At 44.3% G+C, this 16,799-nt stretch overlaps 1 protein-coding gene across 1 annotated transcript in view; it reads right to left on the reverse strand.

Annotated features, from left to right (window-relative positions):
* The window catches only part of LOC107284208 (ceramide kinase-like), a 22,305-nt gene that overhangs the window by 644 nt on the left and 4,862 nt on the right, over positions 1 to 16,799 (reverse strand). The window contains exons 2-12 of the mRNA XM_015812229.1: positions 13,057 to 13,164; positions 11,967 to 12,092; positions 11,131 to 11,259; positions 10,670 to 10,733; positions 7,534 to 7,679; positions 7,300 to 7,374; positions 6,353 to 6,505; positions 5,276 to 5,381; positions 4,583 to 4,665; positions 1,948 to 2,147; positions 806 to 1,002 (exon numbers count right to left, since the gene is read on the reverse strand). Of these exons, the coding sequence (XP_015667715.1) occupies positions 806 to 1,002; positions 1,948 to 2,147; positions 4,583 to 4,665; positions 5,276 to 5,381; positions 6,353 to 6,505; positions 7,300 to 7,374; positions 7,534 to 7,679; positions 10,670 to 10,733; positions 11,131 to 11,259; positions 11,967 to 12,092; positions 13,057 to 13,164 (1,387 nt within the window). The remainder of the gene's footprint in view (positions 1 to 805; positions 1,003 to 1,947; positions 2,148 to 4,582; positions 4,666 to 5,275; positions 5,382 to 6,352; positions 6,506 to 7,299; positions 7,375 to 7,533; positions 7,680 to 10,669; positions 10,734 to 11,130; positions 11,260 to 11,966; positions 12,093 to 13,056; positions 13,165 to 16,799) is intronic.

Consider the following 16,799-nt stretch of genomic DNA (forward strand, 5'->3'; position numbering starts at 1 on the left):
CTCAGCCTTGTTACTGCTACCGTGTTTCCCCGAAAATAAGACCTAGGCTGATTTTTTGGGCTGTGCCTAATACAAACCCTACCCCCAAAATAAGCCTGGGGGAGTGGGTGTGGCCAGCACAAGTGATGGTGAGCGTGCGGGGGCTGAGGGTGTTGGAGCAGCGCAGGTAAGTCCAGTGTGGAGGCGGGGGAGGCAGGCGATCCAGACACACCGCACACTTTTCGCCCAGAGGGAGATGGAAGCTTCATCTGCTTGCAAATGGGGCACTTGGAAACGGATTCACTCCATTTCCAACCACCCCATTTGCAAGCAACAAAGGTTTCAGTCTCCCTCTGGGTGAAAAGTGTTTGGGCGCCTATGGGGCAGCTCCACCCCCTTCCCCGCCTCCCCTCATGGTGGCATGATGCAACAAGCTATGCAGCCGACTGCAAGCAGCCACAAGTGGGACAGCGTCCACACGGGCTCCTGCTAGATGGGGTTGTTGATGCTGCCACCGTGAGGCGAGCTAGGTTTTGGGGGAGGGGAAATAAGACATTCTCCAGAAATAAGACCTACTGCCTCTTTTGGAGGGAAAAAAAATATAAGACCAGGTCTTATTGTCAGACAAACACAGTATTACTCATTTCTGCCCAGCTCCTTTCAATCTCATTCTGATTTACCAGTTATTGCTGTGATCTTTTTAGGATTTCACTGAAGGAGTCCCAAATTTCATACAAGTTTTTCCCATTAGTCCAAGTTGGCCAACTGCCCTGTGCCTTTGTGATTCAGTCCAGGAATCTTTGACCCACCCCCTCAGAGGACTTACCGAATGGCAATATCAGTGTGGTTCAAGGTCTCGCCATCGCAGGTCCAGCAGCTGACCGCTGGCTGTCCTTGGCATATTCCCCCACAGAGCATGTTCTGTTCTTGTGCAGCTTGTTGTCTTCCCTCCCAGTCTTCCCCTTTGGAGGAGGTGAAGCGAATAGCTCGAACCCGGTATACACTCACAAAGGGCAAGTCAAACTGTGGAACACAATTGCATCTCCTGAACAAAAGCAGCCTCCTTTGTCGCTAGAGTTTGGAAGGAGCCATTACAAATATCTCTGCTAATGCAGTGGAGAAGAGCAAAATTTGCAAGCCCCTGGAACTTGGAGGTGGTTGTCAATATACTATAATGTTTAATTTTACAGAATAAAATAGATGGGGAGAAATTTACTAAATGTATTAATTGTAATTTAGTATGGTTTTTATCCCCCAAAAATGAACATTGTGGGTTTTCCTTAACCCAAGTGTGCATGTTGGGGCTCAGTTTTTTCAGAATTGATTGTTCTTCCCCATCCAGACTGAGACATCCACATCACTTAATTGGCCCAATATCTAGATGTGTAGCTGGATATAATATTCTGGTCTTGCACCAACAGAAGATTTCCCCCAGTAGCTTCATGTAGATCTCAAACGAGAGGGATGAGCGCGTTGAACCAGTGACACCCCACATGTAAAGGGTCTTAGGTTCAACCTCTCCCCCCATCAACCCTGACGGGAACTGGCCCTGAAAAAAGGAGAACTACCGGAAAGCCGTGCCTCCCACTTCTAATGCTCACGGTTGGTCAAGAAAGATACCATGACCAGTAGAACTGACGCCTGCTTAGAACTCAGGGAGAATCAGAATGATTGCATCGCTACTTTGCCAGGTGGACTGGGATGCTCCCTCAGACCTGTCTGTCCACCCACCCCTGCCAAAGCCCGCCCTCCTCAGTTCCCCTCTCCTTCAGGATATGTAGTGATTGGCAATTCTACCCTCCAATCAGCACAGGGCTAGAATAAATGCACTAATTTTATCAGGTGTTCCTTTGCATGTGCTTGTGCAGAACCATAACCATGAAGACTTAATATTCTGACTTTCCTCCAAGTCTATAGGATAGCACTAGTCTTCCCCTACACACACACACACACACACACACCCCATACCTGGTCGGAGCAATTGGTGTGCCGATTCAAATGCTGCAGGAAGGAGAAGACGGAGCATTTGTGTACCAGGATAAGGTCGGCAGTTCCATCGGCCAGGTGAGCGCAAGGTGAGAGACCCTTGGGGCTCTTCGGACAGGCACTGCTCATGCAGGTTAGGTTGACTGCCATGAAGCTACCATGAACCCGCTGCCAGTCACCACCTAGAGGGGAGGAACGGGTTTATCTTGAGCATCTTCACCCAGGAAGCTCCCTTAGCTAGTCAGGAATCCAGCTAAGAGTCGTTATTACAAAGAGATAACAACTCTTTGTTGCTACTTTTTGTCTACTACAAGGCTTTTTCCGGGGACACATCCACACATCCTCCTCATTTTTCTGAAATTATGCTGCCTACACCCCACAGTTCCAGTCTGAGATTGCCAAAAGCACAGGCAGAAGATATGCCCAGTATTTTATTTCTGCAGAAAATTAGGGTTCTTAGGCTGCTCCCTCTTCTACTCCACCGCTAAGAAAGAAAGCCAAGCAGCTCAGACCGGTTGTGTTTGTGTTTGCTGCTGTTTGCAAAATAGAGGCATTGAAAATAGAAACCACCTGCCAGGCATGTTCTCTTTAGTTTCCTTTTCCAGGAGAGATCTCGAGGAAGGCAAGAAGTCACTGAAGCACAAGACAGACTGCATGGCAAGTGGTTCAGAAACGGCAAAGGCGCCCTGTAATAACCTTTCCAAATGCACTAACAGGATTTCTCTTTATCACTTCAAGCCCTCCGAATCCGTTAGCTGTGTAAGCATTACAACATTATAAAACCGGCTGCCATTATTACTAGCATTAGTATTGTTCCTTGTTATATATGAGAATCCTAAATTTAGGAGACTGGAGCTTGCTTAAGATCACCCAGCAAGCTGACAGCAAGATGAAATTAGAAAGATTTTTTATTATTAACATCTCTTTTTATTCCCAGGGTAACCTTTCTACTGGGCAGAGGTGGGTAGTAAAGGCCACCTTCTTTAAAATCCCTCTTTTTTTCAACTACACAGGGCATGACAATAATGCAATATTGTATTGCTAAAGCAGGAAGCGGCAGATTTTCCCCTTTTATTTTTTAAAATAAAAGTATGGTTAGTCTATGTCAGTAATGGCGAACCTTTTAGAGACTGAGTGCCCAAACTGCAACCCAAAACTCCCTTATTTATCACTGGGTGCCAGGTGGACGTGGCTGTGGTGGTCATGGCAGACTGGGTGGGCGTGGCCAAAGTGGGCGTGGTCACCTCGATGTTGCTCGTGGGGGGGGGCCTGTGGGGGCTGGGCAGGGTTGGGGGAGATCCAGGCGAGGCAGGAGCCAGGGTGGCTGCTGCCTGACACCATCGGCCCCTGCACAAAGATGCTGGGATGCATCCGGCCACGTGGGACCTCAGCGAGTTAGCGGGTGGCTGGTTGAAGAGGGACGGTTGCCATCTCCAGGGCATGGCGCGCGTGCCCACAGTGAGAGCTCTGAGTGCCGCCTCTGCCACGCGTGCCATAGGTTCGCCACCACTGGTCTATGTTATTTCTTCTTTGCACACCTATTTTATTACTTTTTTTAAAAAAACCCACCTCACTATAATTTGGCAATCTGCAATAAAATTGGCAACGTAACCTGGGGGGTGGGGAGGAAAGCACTCAGGCAGCAGAGCATCCAAATGTCCTCTGAGTCAGGATTCTGTACTTTTATTTAATAATCACAGGGTTCATAGATGCCATCTCCATTTCAACTACATGGAACTTGCCCATCATGAATGTCAACCAGCTTCAGACAAGGGAGACTACTTCCTAAATCAAATTTGACCAACCTAACAAGACACGAGCTGGAAACATAATCAGACCTTTGATTGTGCATAGCTTGCTTTTTTTTAAAAAAAAAATGCTAGTAAAAGCAGATTCTGTGACAAGTAAATAGCTGGATTATATGTAGATTTTGCTTCTCTCATACATCATCACTCAACTTGGCTTGTCAGATTTGAGGCCTCATTGCCCGTGCAGGTACAGCCAAGAGAACTAAGATTAGATTTGAAGACTAAAGTTTAGCTAGTGATCCAGGGTGAGATGCACACTCTTGGCCCCAGGCTAGCCCCAGTATGAAGGAGGTGAGGGTGATGAGCCAAAAATGCTTACTTAACTTATGGCAGTATTTCTCAACCTCAGCAACTTTAAGGTGAATAGACTTCAACTCTCAGCATGCTGGCTGGGGAATTCTGGGAGTTGAAGTCTGATCTTAAAAGTTGCTATGAATGACAAACACTCATGAATGAAGGCAAATGTACCTGTCCCAGGATAACGTTGCAGGATCCAATCTGGGACCAGTCATTGGGACCAGAGGCTTAGTCTTCTGAGCTTTCAGACTCATGCTGGACCTCATCCTCGGGGAAATTCTCTCTTGAGAATGGGCTCCAACACAAATTCGAAAGCTCAGAAGATTAAACCTCTGTTCCAGTGACTGATCCAGATTGGTCCTGCATGACAAACACTGCCTTAAAGGCTTCTTATCAGAAGGATTACAGCAAATTGATTTTCAGTTATTAATTAATTTTCAAGATTAATTTACAGCAAGATTATTTTCAATGTCAATCCTTTGTTATTAAAAAAAAAGTTTTGGTCCTTTTACCTGCCTGCTTTGTGTATTCCGAAGAACGTTCTTCTTCGCTTCCACTCAGAAGGTTTTTGCTAGACTCAGAACAGACCATGCAGCTGAAAAGGAGAGCTAGTGTTATAATCTGATCGTGTATTCTTCCCCAATTAGTCCTCTTAATGCAGTGATGGCGAACCTTTTAGAGACCGAGTGCCCAAACTGCAACCCAAAATCCACTTATGCATCGTTGGGTGCCGGGTGGGTGTGGCCCATTGGGTGGGCGTGGCTGCAGTGGTAACAGCAGACTGGGTGGGACTAAAAAGTTCAATCAATCAATTCCAACTTTGCAAGATCTTTTTTTTCCCAGCGAGAAGTTGAAATTGACTGATTGATTGAACCTTTTTTTTTTGTACACAGTGGTGGAGGCCTAAAGCGAAAAGGTTTTATAAAACCCAGCTGAAGGCCTAGGACTGGGGCAACGGCGCACGTGCCCACAGAGAGGGCTCTGAGTGCCGCCTTTGGCATCCGTGCCATAGGTTCGCCACCACTGTCTTAATGCATTGCAGCCAGCTGGTTTTCATGATTCGTAGCCAGCTGGGAATCATGGGGTCTGTAATCCAAAATATTAGAGGAATTGGAGAAAGCTGCTCCACCCCTTTCTGCTGCTGTGCTCCTGGACTTTGCCCATGGTTGTAAATCCCATTGTGGCAGTTTCCCATCACAACGTACCCTGACCGGCAACGTGATTGATCCCGTGGATTGGTGTCCTCTGACGCTGCTAGCTGGAATTCCACAGTGCCTTCATAGCTGTGGTTGCTTAGCACTGCTTTGACTCCTGAAAGAGGAAATAACTGAAGGGAGGGTTTGGGCTGGGTGTGTTCACACATTTACACAAGCACACACCACCACCACTCTTAGGTTCTTTTGTTTAATTCTGGAGCAGTGGTTCTCAACCTTTTTAATGCCGCGACCCCAACCGGTCGTAAGTTGAGGACTAAACCGGTCGTAAGTCGAGGACTAAACCGGTCGTAAGTCGAGGACTACCCAACCGGTCGTATGTCGAGGACTTTCCCTGCCCGGGAGCGCCACACATGCGTGGTTCCGCCCCCTGCGCCGGCCGAGGCGTAGCTGGCAAGCGGCAGAGACGGAGCAGGCCGACCACCAGCTGGCCCAGCCCAAGGGAGGTAAGGCACCTGCCGGAAAAGGGAAAAAAAATGGCGGACAAAAAAAATGGACAAAAATGGCGGACAGCCTTGCTTGGCGACCCCTGTGAAATGGTCGATCGACCCCAAATGGGGTCCCGAACCACAGGTTGAGAACCACTATTCTGGAGCATCATGGCCATGTTTTAAGTCAGCAGCTGTTGAATGGTGAAGAATACAGAAAAGAAGATAATTTGTAGATCACGTGATAATGGTTTTGGAAGAATTGGGCAACTGACACAGAAATCATAGCTGTTGTTGCAATAAACAGCTTTTGTGCCTTTTCAAAAAGACTGAGATGGGGGGAAATAAACTTATATCATATTCGACAGATATGGAGTAAATAAATAAAAATAAGTGATCATGTTTTTTCCTGAAACACCACTGTTCAAATAGCATCGTGCCTATTTCAAAAATACTTCAGTCATTCCTGAGAATTGGAATTTAAAACTGTCTGGGCACAGAGGAGTACTCTCTTAGTAGGCCCTTGAGCCTGTATTTCTTTCAAGCCCATCAAGAAGAATTTCATTTTATGGGTCTGCATTTTCCTTCCCCTCTCCCAGCTCCCTTTATCCGGCTGGTTTCTTCTTCTGCCGAATGATACCTGCAAAGGTGTAGCGCGCTGGCCCCAACCAACGGTGCTTCTCACTGGTGCTCACCACATCGCCATAGAAACCGTAACCAGCCAGGGAGACGGAGTAGCGTAAAAGCATCCCATCATGCCAAATGCTGCAGACATCCAGAGGCTGGCTGTCCCCTGGGAAGGAAAGAAAGGCCCATGGGAAAGAGACTGGAAGGAAAACACCCAACTTTCTCCCTCCATTTTAGGTATGGGGCTGTGTATCTATCGACCCGCAACCTTTTCCCAAGGAAGCCAATGCTTCTGTTCTCAAGTCCAAAGTGCAAAATAGCCAGCCCCACTCTGAAGTCATCTAAGCAGGCACCCGAGTTCTTTTTATTGCAAGGGTATGACCAGTGATGAGTCAGAGGCCATTTTCAGGCTTGCCCTACAGATGATTTACTTCCAAATCTGGCTTTCCAAAATTCCCTACTCAGGGCAGTTTTAAGGACTATACTCTCAACAGTCACAGATGGTTAGTGTGTGCTAGCTATGCATGTATAACAGTGGTGGCGAACCTATGGCCCACGTGCCAGAGGCGGCACTCGGAGCCATCTCTGTGGGCACACGTGCCGTTGCCCCAGCCTCGCCTCCCATGACCCCCTCCTCACTAGCAGCCCCCCTGGAGGAGAGTCGCCCCCGAGCGTGGCCCACACAGAGCAGTGCAGCCAAGGACATGGCAGCCAGGCAGCGTAGATAAGACTCTGCCCTCACGCCCCATCCCGCACAGCTGATGCTGCGTGGCGCGGGCAGAGGACGTGGCCACCATGGCGCTGCTGGGCTGCCTGGGCGATCTGCGGCGGGCCCTGAAGGCGGTGAGTGGCCCTGCAGGCAGGCGGGGTGGGGGACGGGGTGGGGGCGGGGCAGGGGGTGGAGTGGGGGCGGAGCCAGTTTTGGGGCACTCAGTCTCTAAAAGGTTCACCATCACTGACCTATAACAATGTGCAGAGCAGAAGTGACGGGGTCATTTGTTCCCACGGTTGCAAAGCAGATACAATCTGTAGAACCTGGAGTAGAAACAGAAGACATCCTATCACCCGACTGCTGGAAAATAGCTCAGAAGTCTGTCTGCTTCCCCCCAGAACCTTGGATTAAAGTTTTAGTCGTTATTTCCCAGCTGTTAAAGAAAGCCTCAAGTCTTACTCTGGGGGAGCTATTGGCCTTACCTGCAGGAATGATGCCAATACGAAGTCTTGGGGACAGAAGCTCTGCATCAAAGTCCTCTTTGAGCTTCCCTGCCTTTTGCTGGGTTCGGTCGATTAAGGCGTGCATCACTTCATTGAATGTGCCATCGCCTCCCACGCTCACCAGCCTGGAATGGGACAGAGCCAAGTTGCAGGTAATCCTCAACTTTCTATTGTAATTGAGCCTGGTAATTAGGCTTGTAAATCATGATGTCTGTAAAGCAGTTTACTACATGATTGGACCCAATTTTACAACCTTTTATTGTGGCAGTTGTTAAGCAAGCACCACAGTTATTAAGTGAACCAACTGTTCACGATGCGCTGGTTTTTGCCAGAAATAAACATTGGTTTCTGGCAAAAATGTAAATCACGGTCAGGTGACCGTGGGATATTGCAAATGGCTATAATTCTGGGCAGTTGCCATGAGTCCAAAATGTGGTCATGTGACTGTGAGGGGAGGGGAGGCAGCGTCAGAACTTCAAAACTGGCCGCAAATAGCTTTCCAGGGGTCCATCGTAACTTTGAACGCTTGCTAAGCAACCAATCATAATTTGAGGGCTATCTGTAGTCAGGATCTGAAGCAACTGCCTTTATGGGCCCCTTCTAAGCAAATGATGGGGATTCTCCCATTTCTCCCCACTTCCATGAGGGGCAAGGATACTGCAGTGCCTGTTTACATAAATGTTGAGTGGCATGGAGCAAAAATGTCCTCTGGAGTTGCTCGTGACCCCTTAATGCTGTGAGTAGAATTAAGTGGCAGAAGCTCTGATGGGGAGCAACATTCAGCCAAGACAGCTTTCAGACATTTTATTTTTCTACAATGTATTCTTCTTTACTTCCTCTTACACTATTTTATCTCCTTCCAGCAATACAATCCAAGGAAGTTCATGGACACTAATTAGACCCCAAATGCTCAAAGTCAGATTCATATCAGAAGGAATCTTAAATTCCACACATCATAATTGGAGCTGGAGCTGGAAATATTTGCGCGGGGGGGGGGGGATTCTGTTCATGCAAAATGCATACTGCATACTTTTTTTCTGTATTTTAGTAACTACGTTTTTTTGAAATTTCAAAATTCTTTTGATTGAGTTTAGCTGCAATATTTAACTGTTATATTTGAGTCTTTGCAAGACACAGTGGCTTTGGGTTTTACACACACACACACACACACACACACACACACACACACACACACACGGGGTCTGGTGATGTGTCATCTCTGATTCTGGATGGGGTTGCACTTCCCTGGACTGATCTAGTCTGCAATCTGGGAGTCCTCCTTGAATCACGCCTGCTATTCGATTAGCTGGCAGCCATGGGTAGGGAGGGGGCTTGTGCACCAATTGAGCTCTTTCCCAGACCAAGAGGCTTTGCATGTGGTCACTCACGCTGTAGTAGTATCCCGTTTGAATTACTGCAATGCACTTTACTTCCAAGGCTTCCCTTAAAAACCACTTGAAAAGTGGTCCAGAACACAGCAGCGCTCACAGTGCCACATATTTATAGATTCACATATTACACCTCGGTTGCATGAGCTGCGCTGGCTCCCAGTTTCCTGCTGGCTACAATTCAAGGTGCTGGCTACCAACTTCCTGCATGACACTGGATTGTGTAGGTTATTTGTGGGACTGCCTCTCCCTGAGAGTATCTGCCTCTCCTACCAGATCAGAGAGGATAGACATCCTCTGGGTCGCTTCCCTGAAAAGCTGCCTTCAACCAGGACCTCAGAAGCATGACTTTTCCATAGCTGCTCCTACCTTATGGAATACCCTTCCCACCCCTAGTTACTCAGCAGGCCTCCACCATTTTAGCTTTCCAAAAGGCCATTAGGACCTAGCTTTTTTACCCAGGCACCGGGGTAGACTGAGTGTATCTTGGGTTGATTGTTGGGGCGCAATAAAGACTTTTTAGTTTTGTTTTTACAGTTTTATTATTTTTAAAATATACTTCTGGGGTTTTATTGCTGTTGCCTGCAGAGTGTTTTAAGACGGGAGGCAATACAAATATTCTAAATAAACTAAACATGCAAATATATGCATATACATATATTTAAAACCTTTTTGTAACATCTTTCAGAATTTTTTAAAAAAAATTAATTTGCAAAGAAGGCCAGAAATATTCGCGTTTTTAAATTGATTCAGAAACCAGATTTAAATCAAATGTCTAATGTTCATAATATCTAAACATTTTTCTAACTATAGTATTTTTTAAGAATCCATTTTTAGCCTACTTATGGTAGAATCAAGTATCTAATCTGGCTTTATAATGTCTGTGGAGATTCTCAGTCATCCAGGTCATGGTTGTCTCAAAGCTGTTTTTCCAAAAGGCAACTGGACTGTTTTTTCCTTGAGGAAGGCATTTTGCTTCTCATCCAAGAAGCTTCTTCAGTTCTGACTTCAGTTTTATAATCTAGTTGTGAATATGAGAGATAGTGCCTTTGAATGGGAAGGTGATGTGAGGGACTACAGTGAAACAGCAATTTCCCAGGAACGATAGAGCACATTTCAAGGTGTGGGGTGAGACAAGAAGTAGCACAACTTGGAGCTGGATAGGAGGCAGAGGAAGAATTTCCCAGGGGATGTCGCCTTGGGTGAGAGAAGTAAGGGTTTAGTCTGGCAAGAGTCTGTTTATTGTGTATAAACAAATACAGAACTGAACCCTGGCTGGATTGTTCTACCTCATTCTTGGGCTAAACCTGACAGTGAATGAATTAATGAATTACAGCATTTGGAATTAGCTAGAAGTTCTCTCCATGGTTTGACTGGCAGACAAACCTGGGGGAAAAAACAAATAGGTTGGTTTCTTCCTTTTTTTGCATTCAAATCATTGGAAAATGTATCTGCTTTACAGCCCTTGTTTTGTGGTACCCCTAATGTCTGCTTGGAGCAGATCCATTTGGTTTTCAAAGAATAGTTTTGGCCAACGTGGTGCCCTCCAAATGTAATCCCATGCTGGAAGGTACAGCGTATTGCAGTCCCAGGAGAAATGGAGGGCAACAGGTTGGAGAAGATGCCATTCATTGAACTGAATGGATAGCCCAGATTGAACTAGAGGCACAAATTTCCTCAGAAAGCAGGCAATACAGATGCAGGCAAACTAAGACAAAAAAACTTACCCATCGAAACCACAGAGATCTTGCTGTAGGATGTAATCACGAGCCTCATTCGCATGGCAGGTCTCTGAGAAGATGGAAATAGGAAGAAAGCAGGAGACTGTTTATTAGGAGCCGTGGTGGTGCAGTGGTTAGAATGCAGTATTGCAGGCTAACTCTGCCCACAGCCAGGAGTTCGATCCCGACCAGCTCAAGATTGACTCAGCTTTCCATCCTTCCAAGGTTGGTATAATGAGGATCCAGATTGTTGGGGGCAATATGCTGATATTTGTAAACCGCTCAGAAAGTGCTGTAAATCACTGTGAAATGGTATAGAAGTCTAAGTGCTATTACTATTTTTAAGTGCTATTGCTATTATAAGACTCAAAGGATAGAGCAACAGGAAAGTTGGAAGCCCCTGGAAATAAAAGAAGACCACACTGGGAAGGAAAGAGGGAATGGTGGAGGAAGATAATGGGACTCACCCACAACTTGTGCATGGATCCCAGCCAGGGCAAACAGTGGAGCCACTTGACTTTGATAGATCTCCATTGCTCGCTTACGTCCCCCCACTGGATTGATGAAGACAAGGAGACTCTTGGGCCTTGTAACACCTGGGGCAGAAGGAAGGGAAAGGTAAATGACTGCAGGATGAGATCAAAGTTCCATCTAGTCCAGCATTTGGATTCTCTCTGTAGTTAATCAATACCTTAAGAGTGCATGAAGAAAGAGCTCTCTCTTTGTTCCCTTATAGCTTACATTCACAAAAACTCTGCTGCGGGACAAGGAGGATTGAACTAACTGTCATTTTGTGTCAGAGATGAAAGGTTAGAGCAAAAAGGCTCCTTCAAGTTGCTGAGTTTGCTCGGCAACATGCAGAAGTGACTTGCTATTGCTTTCTTTCAGAATCTAGTCTTCAGTCCTGGTATTTGTGGGAGCCTCCCATCCACCTACTAACCTGGCTCAACCTGACTTAGCTTCCCAGCCTGAACAAGATCAGGCAGTTGCCTTCTGCAGGGTAAGACTTCATCTAACACCAACTCAAAACTATATTTTCAGTGACGTTCAAAAGAAAAAAAAATACAGATGACCTTTGAGCACATCCTGTATGAAGTACTTTTCCTTTACTACTAAGAGCAGTTCATTTCATTTCCTGATCTAATCTACCTTGCAGGACTGACACTGCGCTACTTGCAATTAAGAGCGGTTCCCTGGTTCCCTTCTTGGAAGCCATTACCCTACCAGTGTATATGCGGCCTGTCTTTGCATGGTAGCCACACCTAAGAAGGCCAGGAAAACTTCAGCTGGGCTAGGAACTGACCATGATGATGAATCCAGATCCGAAGGGCAGTGACCCAGCGTGTTGCTAGCTGAGATGTGGATGGGGCAGTGAACTCCAGCATCCCAAGGTTCCAAAACTCTCCTTTTTCCCGCTGTATAAAAAAAACTAAAAAGAAAGAAAGAAAGAGCGGGGAAGAGAACATTAGGGTGATTGTTAGAGGATTTATGAGCAGGATCAGATTGAGTGATTGCTTGGGATGTCATGAATCTATTTTGCATGTGAAATTATGCACCTTTATTTACACATGCATGCAAACATCTTGAATAATTGTATTATTATTCAGCTCTCAGATTTATATCCTGCCTTTTCACCAGGAACTCCAAGTGACATACAAAGCACTCATCAAATCAAATCAAAACTTTATTACGCTCATAGACCAACATATTGAAAAATTGGGCTGCAAAAAGTCCAAAGTCACCTGCAAACTTCAGGTTACATTGGGTCTAATTCTGAATTCCTACTTCCTGAATTTCCTGCTTACGCTTCAGGGAAAGATGATGCTGACTGTATTAGCTGAGTTCATATAACTCTTAAAGACCAAACTAACCAACCACAGTTACTGTGTTCATATAAGACACTGTGTCGCCAAAGAGAAACTGTATTATAGCTCAATGTGATGACTTGCTTCAACGCACTAAAAATAACTGGATTCCCATAACACTCTGTACCTTCAACATCCAAGGCTGAGAAACAGATGGTAAAAAAAATAATCTTAATTCAGCCTTGTCCTTGAATCTTTTGCCGCAAAGCCTGTAAACCTAGCTTAGAGTATGTAAACTAGAGAAGTGTAACTTTGGGTCTGGCCTTCATAGTGTAAACACTATTTGTTGTCTCTCCACTCTTCTCCTGCAGTCAATGAAAGCAATAAGAAACAAGGACCATGACTTATTTAGAAGAATTGCTCTGAACAAAAATGGGCTCCCCTGATAGATGGGGCGTCTCAGCATGCAACCAAAGTTGTAGCCCATCTACCCCAGATTTCATTTTTTTACTTGATTTTTGTGACCCTCATTATACATAATAATACCCAGCCACCTAGATGCTCTAAACCTGGATCCTTCTGGCTCACCTGTGAAAGAGTTTTCATCCCTAGTCGAATCCAAAACCTCCTTTCTGTTACTGGCTATTCCAAGCCTCACAGCAACCATCTCCTGGATGGGAATGCAGAATCCTTCATCTGGAAAGGAGAGAAGAAAGTTGCTTTGCTAATCTTTATATGTGGAATTTCTGTCCTGTCTTTGTGCTTCTTCAACAGCTGTGAGTGTGGGTTCGGTATGTGTATGCAACATTAATACAGTTAAAATCAGAAATAAAATTAAACACTTAAAGCTTGGCAGCAGAAATGATAATAATTCTTAGAAGCCTTGATAAAAACTTGCTTTAGTCTGTGGGCAAGGACTTATGGATCAAAATCCATGTATTTGTCTTTTCTTCCTGATCTGCTCCTACAGTAGAGAGCTTTCCAATAGTACACCAGCATTAAAAGTGTCACAATCTGTCATTCAACTGCTCACTCTTGAGTGCTGGCTGGCTGGCAATTCATAGAAAAGTATTACTTGGGGGAGAACCCATTCCGTTCATCAATAGATAAGAGATTAAAAACATTGTGTCAGTAGGAAAGCTAGCATTCCAAGCTCAGGTTTTTCAGCTTTAAGGGGACTTTAAGGAACCCTCAGGGGATTTTTTTATCATTTTTTTTGCTCATTCCCTGAACTTACTGGATATATGACAAAGCAAATAAGCAATAATCTCCAAGCATTTGCTCTCCTAAAAGGAAAAGACAAGATGCTTGGAGATTATTGCTTATTTGCTTTGTCATATATCCAGTAAGTTCAGGGAAGGAAAGCCACGGAATGAGGGGGCTCCAGGATCTGGTGATAAGACCATTACAGAATTGCAGACCTCACCAAGCACCTAACCAAGCTGATCCAAGATCTTCAAAAGTTCAGAAGTTTATCTTCTTGCCTTATATCCAGAGATTTAATCCCTTTACAGGGGACCTTGAAGAAGCTAAAACCTTAAGAGTTGAAAGCTAGCAATCCTTTGTACAGTATTAATTACCTCTGTTTGGGTGACAGGAATTTCATAAATGGAATGGAGATTTCTCATAAAACCAGAGCCACTACTACTGGTCCATTCGTAACATTACAGAATGATTTATTACTATTTTGAGGGCCCCGATTTCACCTACAGTCCTTCTGCTCTGTATCAAAAGAAAAATGTCCTACACCACTTCACAATAAAGTGCTCTAAGTCCCAAAGTTTCACAAAATACACATCCCTTCTGTCAGAAGAAAAGCTCTTTCTCCCAGCTGAAAGCTGTCAGAACCAAAGGTTATTGTGTATGGAGAGCCTCTTCCCCAAACTCCTCCTTCTCTTCTCTTTTTTTACAACTGATTCCATATTACGGAAAATAAGATAACTGACGATGCCATTTTTAAGAGTTTAAATTCTTCCCTTTCCGGCAGTTGGCCAGGTGAATGAAAATTCTGGTCAGGCCAGTAATATTCTGTTTTTAACTCGTTGCCTATCAGGCATAAAACCAACCGGATTTTCCCAGACCATTAAAACTACTATGGCTTGACTCAGAGGGGCTTCAACCTGAAAAACCCGTTCTGGGATCCAAATGTGTTTGCTGGAGGGAAACTGCTGTGATGGAAACTGTAAAGTATGTTTTACGTCTGCTTTGTGAAATCCAACCCCATCCTCAGTTGGTAAAAAACCTTGAAACTCATCTCTTCCGTCTCCTCTCTTTCCCCTCTGCACCTGGCACTGATGTCAGCCTCAGGGGAAGTACTTGCAAACACAACAAGCTTTGAGTTAACTTGGGCCCAAGCCAGGAAACCTTGGGTGCAGGTGGTTCCTCTTGACAATACTTTTGTCATTATTTTCTGCAAAAAGACTGAGCAAAGGACAAAAAGCAGGAGTCAGAAGCCTCTTGGCCCTCATAGCCAAGATGAGCTTAGAAAAGAGTTGCGGTAACTACTAACATGGCATTTTTAAAATAAAAGTATGAGCAAAGGGCTGTGGATACGGAACTAACAAAATGGCTCCAACAAAAGTGTTCCAAATACGGAGCTGAGCACTTACAATTACATTAGAACACACAAATGAGTTTATGGCTTTAATCCATAACATATTGTTTTATTGATTTAGTGCCATCCAATGCCAGGTAAAACATAAACAGAGAACATGGATTATCCTTAGTCAAGCTAGGTGCTAGCTTTGTCTTCCTCAAAAAGCAACTTTGCCTTAGACTTGGCCTGAATAACAGAATAACAGAGCTGGAAGGGTTAGGAGACTGGACAGACAAATGGCTGTCCAGTGTTTTCTTAAAAGCCTCCAGTGATGGAGCACCCACAGTGTCTGAAGGCAAGCCGTTCCACTGGTTGGTTGTTCTCACTGTTAGGAAATTTCATCTTAGTTTTAGGTTGCTTCTCTCCTTGATTAGTCCACTGTCTCTTTTTCTTGCTTTCTGGTGCTTTGGAAAATAGGTTGACCCTCTCTTCTTTGTGGCAGCCCTTCAAACCCCTTTTTACTTCAGAGGTGTTGTACATCTGATTTACTATGATTTTCCTCCATCTTGTTATGGAAGTGGTGTTTCCTCTGTCACTATGTGTTACTCTAACACCACTACTGGCAGATATATAATTTGCTGACTACAGACTGAGGCAACTGAGAGAAGCATGGTGAAGTCTTTTTTATAGTTGTGATCTCTGGAGACCCTCACAGAACTGGTAGGACGCTTTAAAGAGGGACAGTGCTGAAGCTCAGGAGGGAGGATAAATTCAGAAAGGTGGTACTGCAAAGTTTGAGGCTATTTAGAGAAAATAGATAGAACACCCTTAAATGATTCTTACCTAAGAATGAACATTAATTACTGCATGGTACAAATGCAAATACAAATTGCAAATGTCCTAAAAATAATGTTTTAATCCCAGCAAGGAGCAAACCACTTCCTTCTTCAAGGTAAATAAAATTTGAACTTTCCTTAAAGAGGTATTACCTACTATAACCATATCCCATTTTTCTAAGTCAGAATCAATTTTTTCTTTGTCTACCTTTTTTTTCATTTGAAATTGGCAAATTCAGGAAATGAAAACCCCTTGGATTTCTGGAATGAGCTTTATTGCTATTAGGATAATGTAATAAAATATTGAAAGCATCCTAAAGCAATTCTCCAGATCAACTTGTACCTAGCATGCTTAAAGTGGAATTACCCTGAGTTTCTTTTTCATATTTTCCCCCTCTAATAAACTATGGTTTCTTTCTTTCATGGTCCAGTTCTCTATTGTCTTGCTCCATCTTCTATGTTCTCAGAATCTGTTAGACATTCCATCTAGTTTGAAGACACAATTATTCAAATAAAGAAGTCTCCAGAATACCATAAAAGAATCAAATATCACAATTCAAATATAAGGTTATGAGAACTAGAAATTAAATAGCCAGGCTTGACAATAATACTAATGCAAAAGCAGTTGAAGTAGTAATTGACTACAAATAACATACAAGTCTAGAAGGCTAGAAACTAAATACTATGGAAATCAAGTAGAAAGAGTTGGGAATGTTTCATTTAAGCACTCTTCAAAGGATATCACTGTTCCTCCATGGTTCCATGATGCAGCACACAAAATAATGAATGTACGTTACAGGAAGAAAACCTAGTCACCATCTGTTTTGTATGCTTTAATTTAGATAGGGCATCTCTCTGGGTGTGTTTGTGTGTGGTGTGTGTGTACATGATAATCTAAAAGGCGCCTCTCAATTCTGTGACGCTAATATTCATATAAAGGATATTATATCAACCATGAT

This window comes from Protobothrops mucrosquamatus, unplaced genomic scaffold (genome assembly GCF_001527695.2).
Source record: "Protobothrops mucrosquamatus isolate PMUCROS unplaced genomic scaffold, P.Mucros_1.0 scaffold76, whole genome shotgun sequence".
Classification (NCBI taxonomy): Eukaryota; Metazoa; Chordata; class Lepidosauria; order Squamata; family Viperidae; genus Protobothrops; species Protobothrops mucrosquamatus.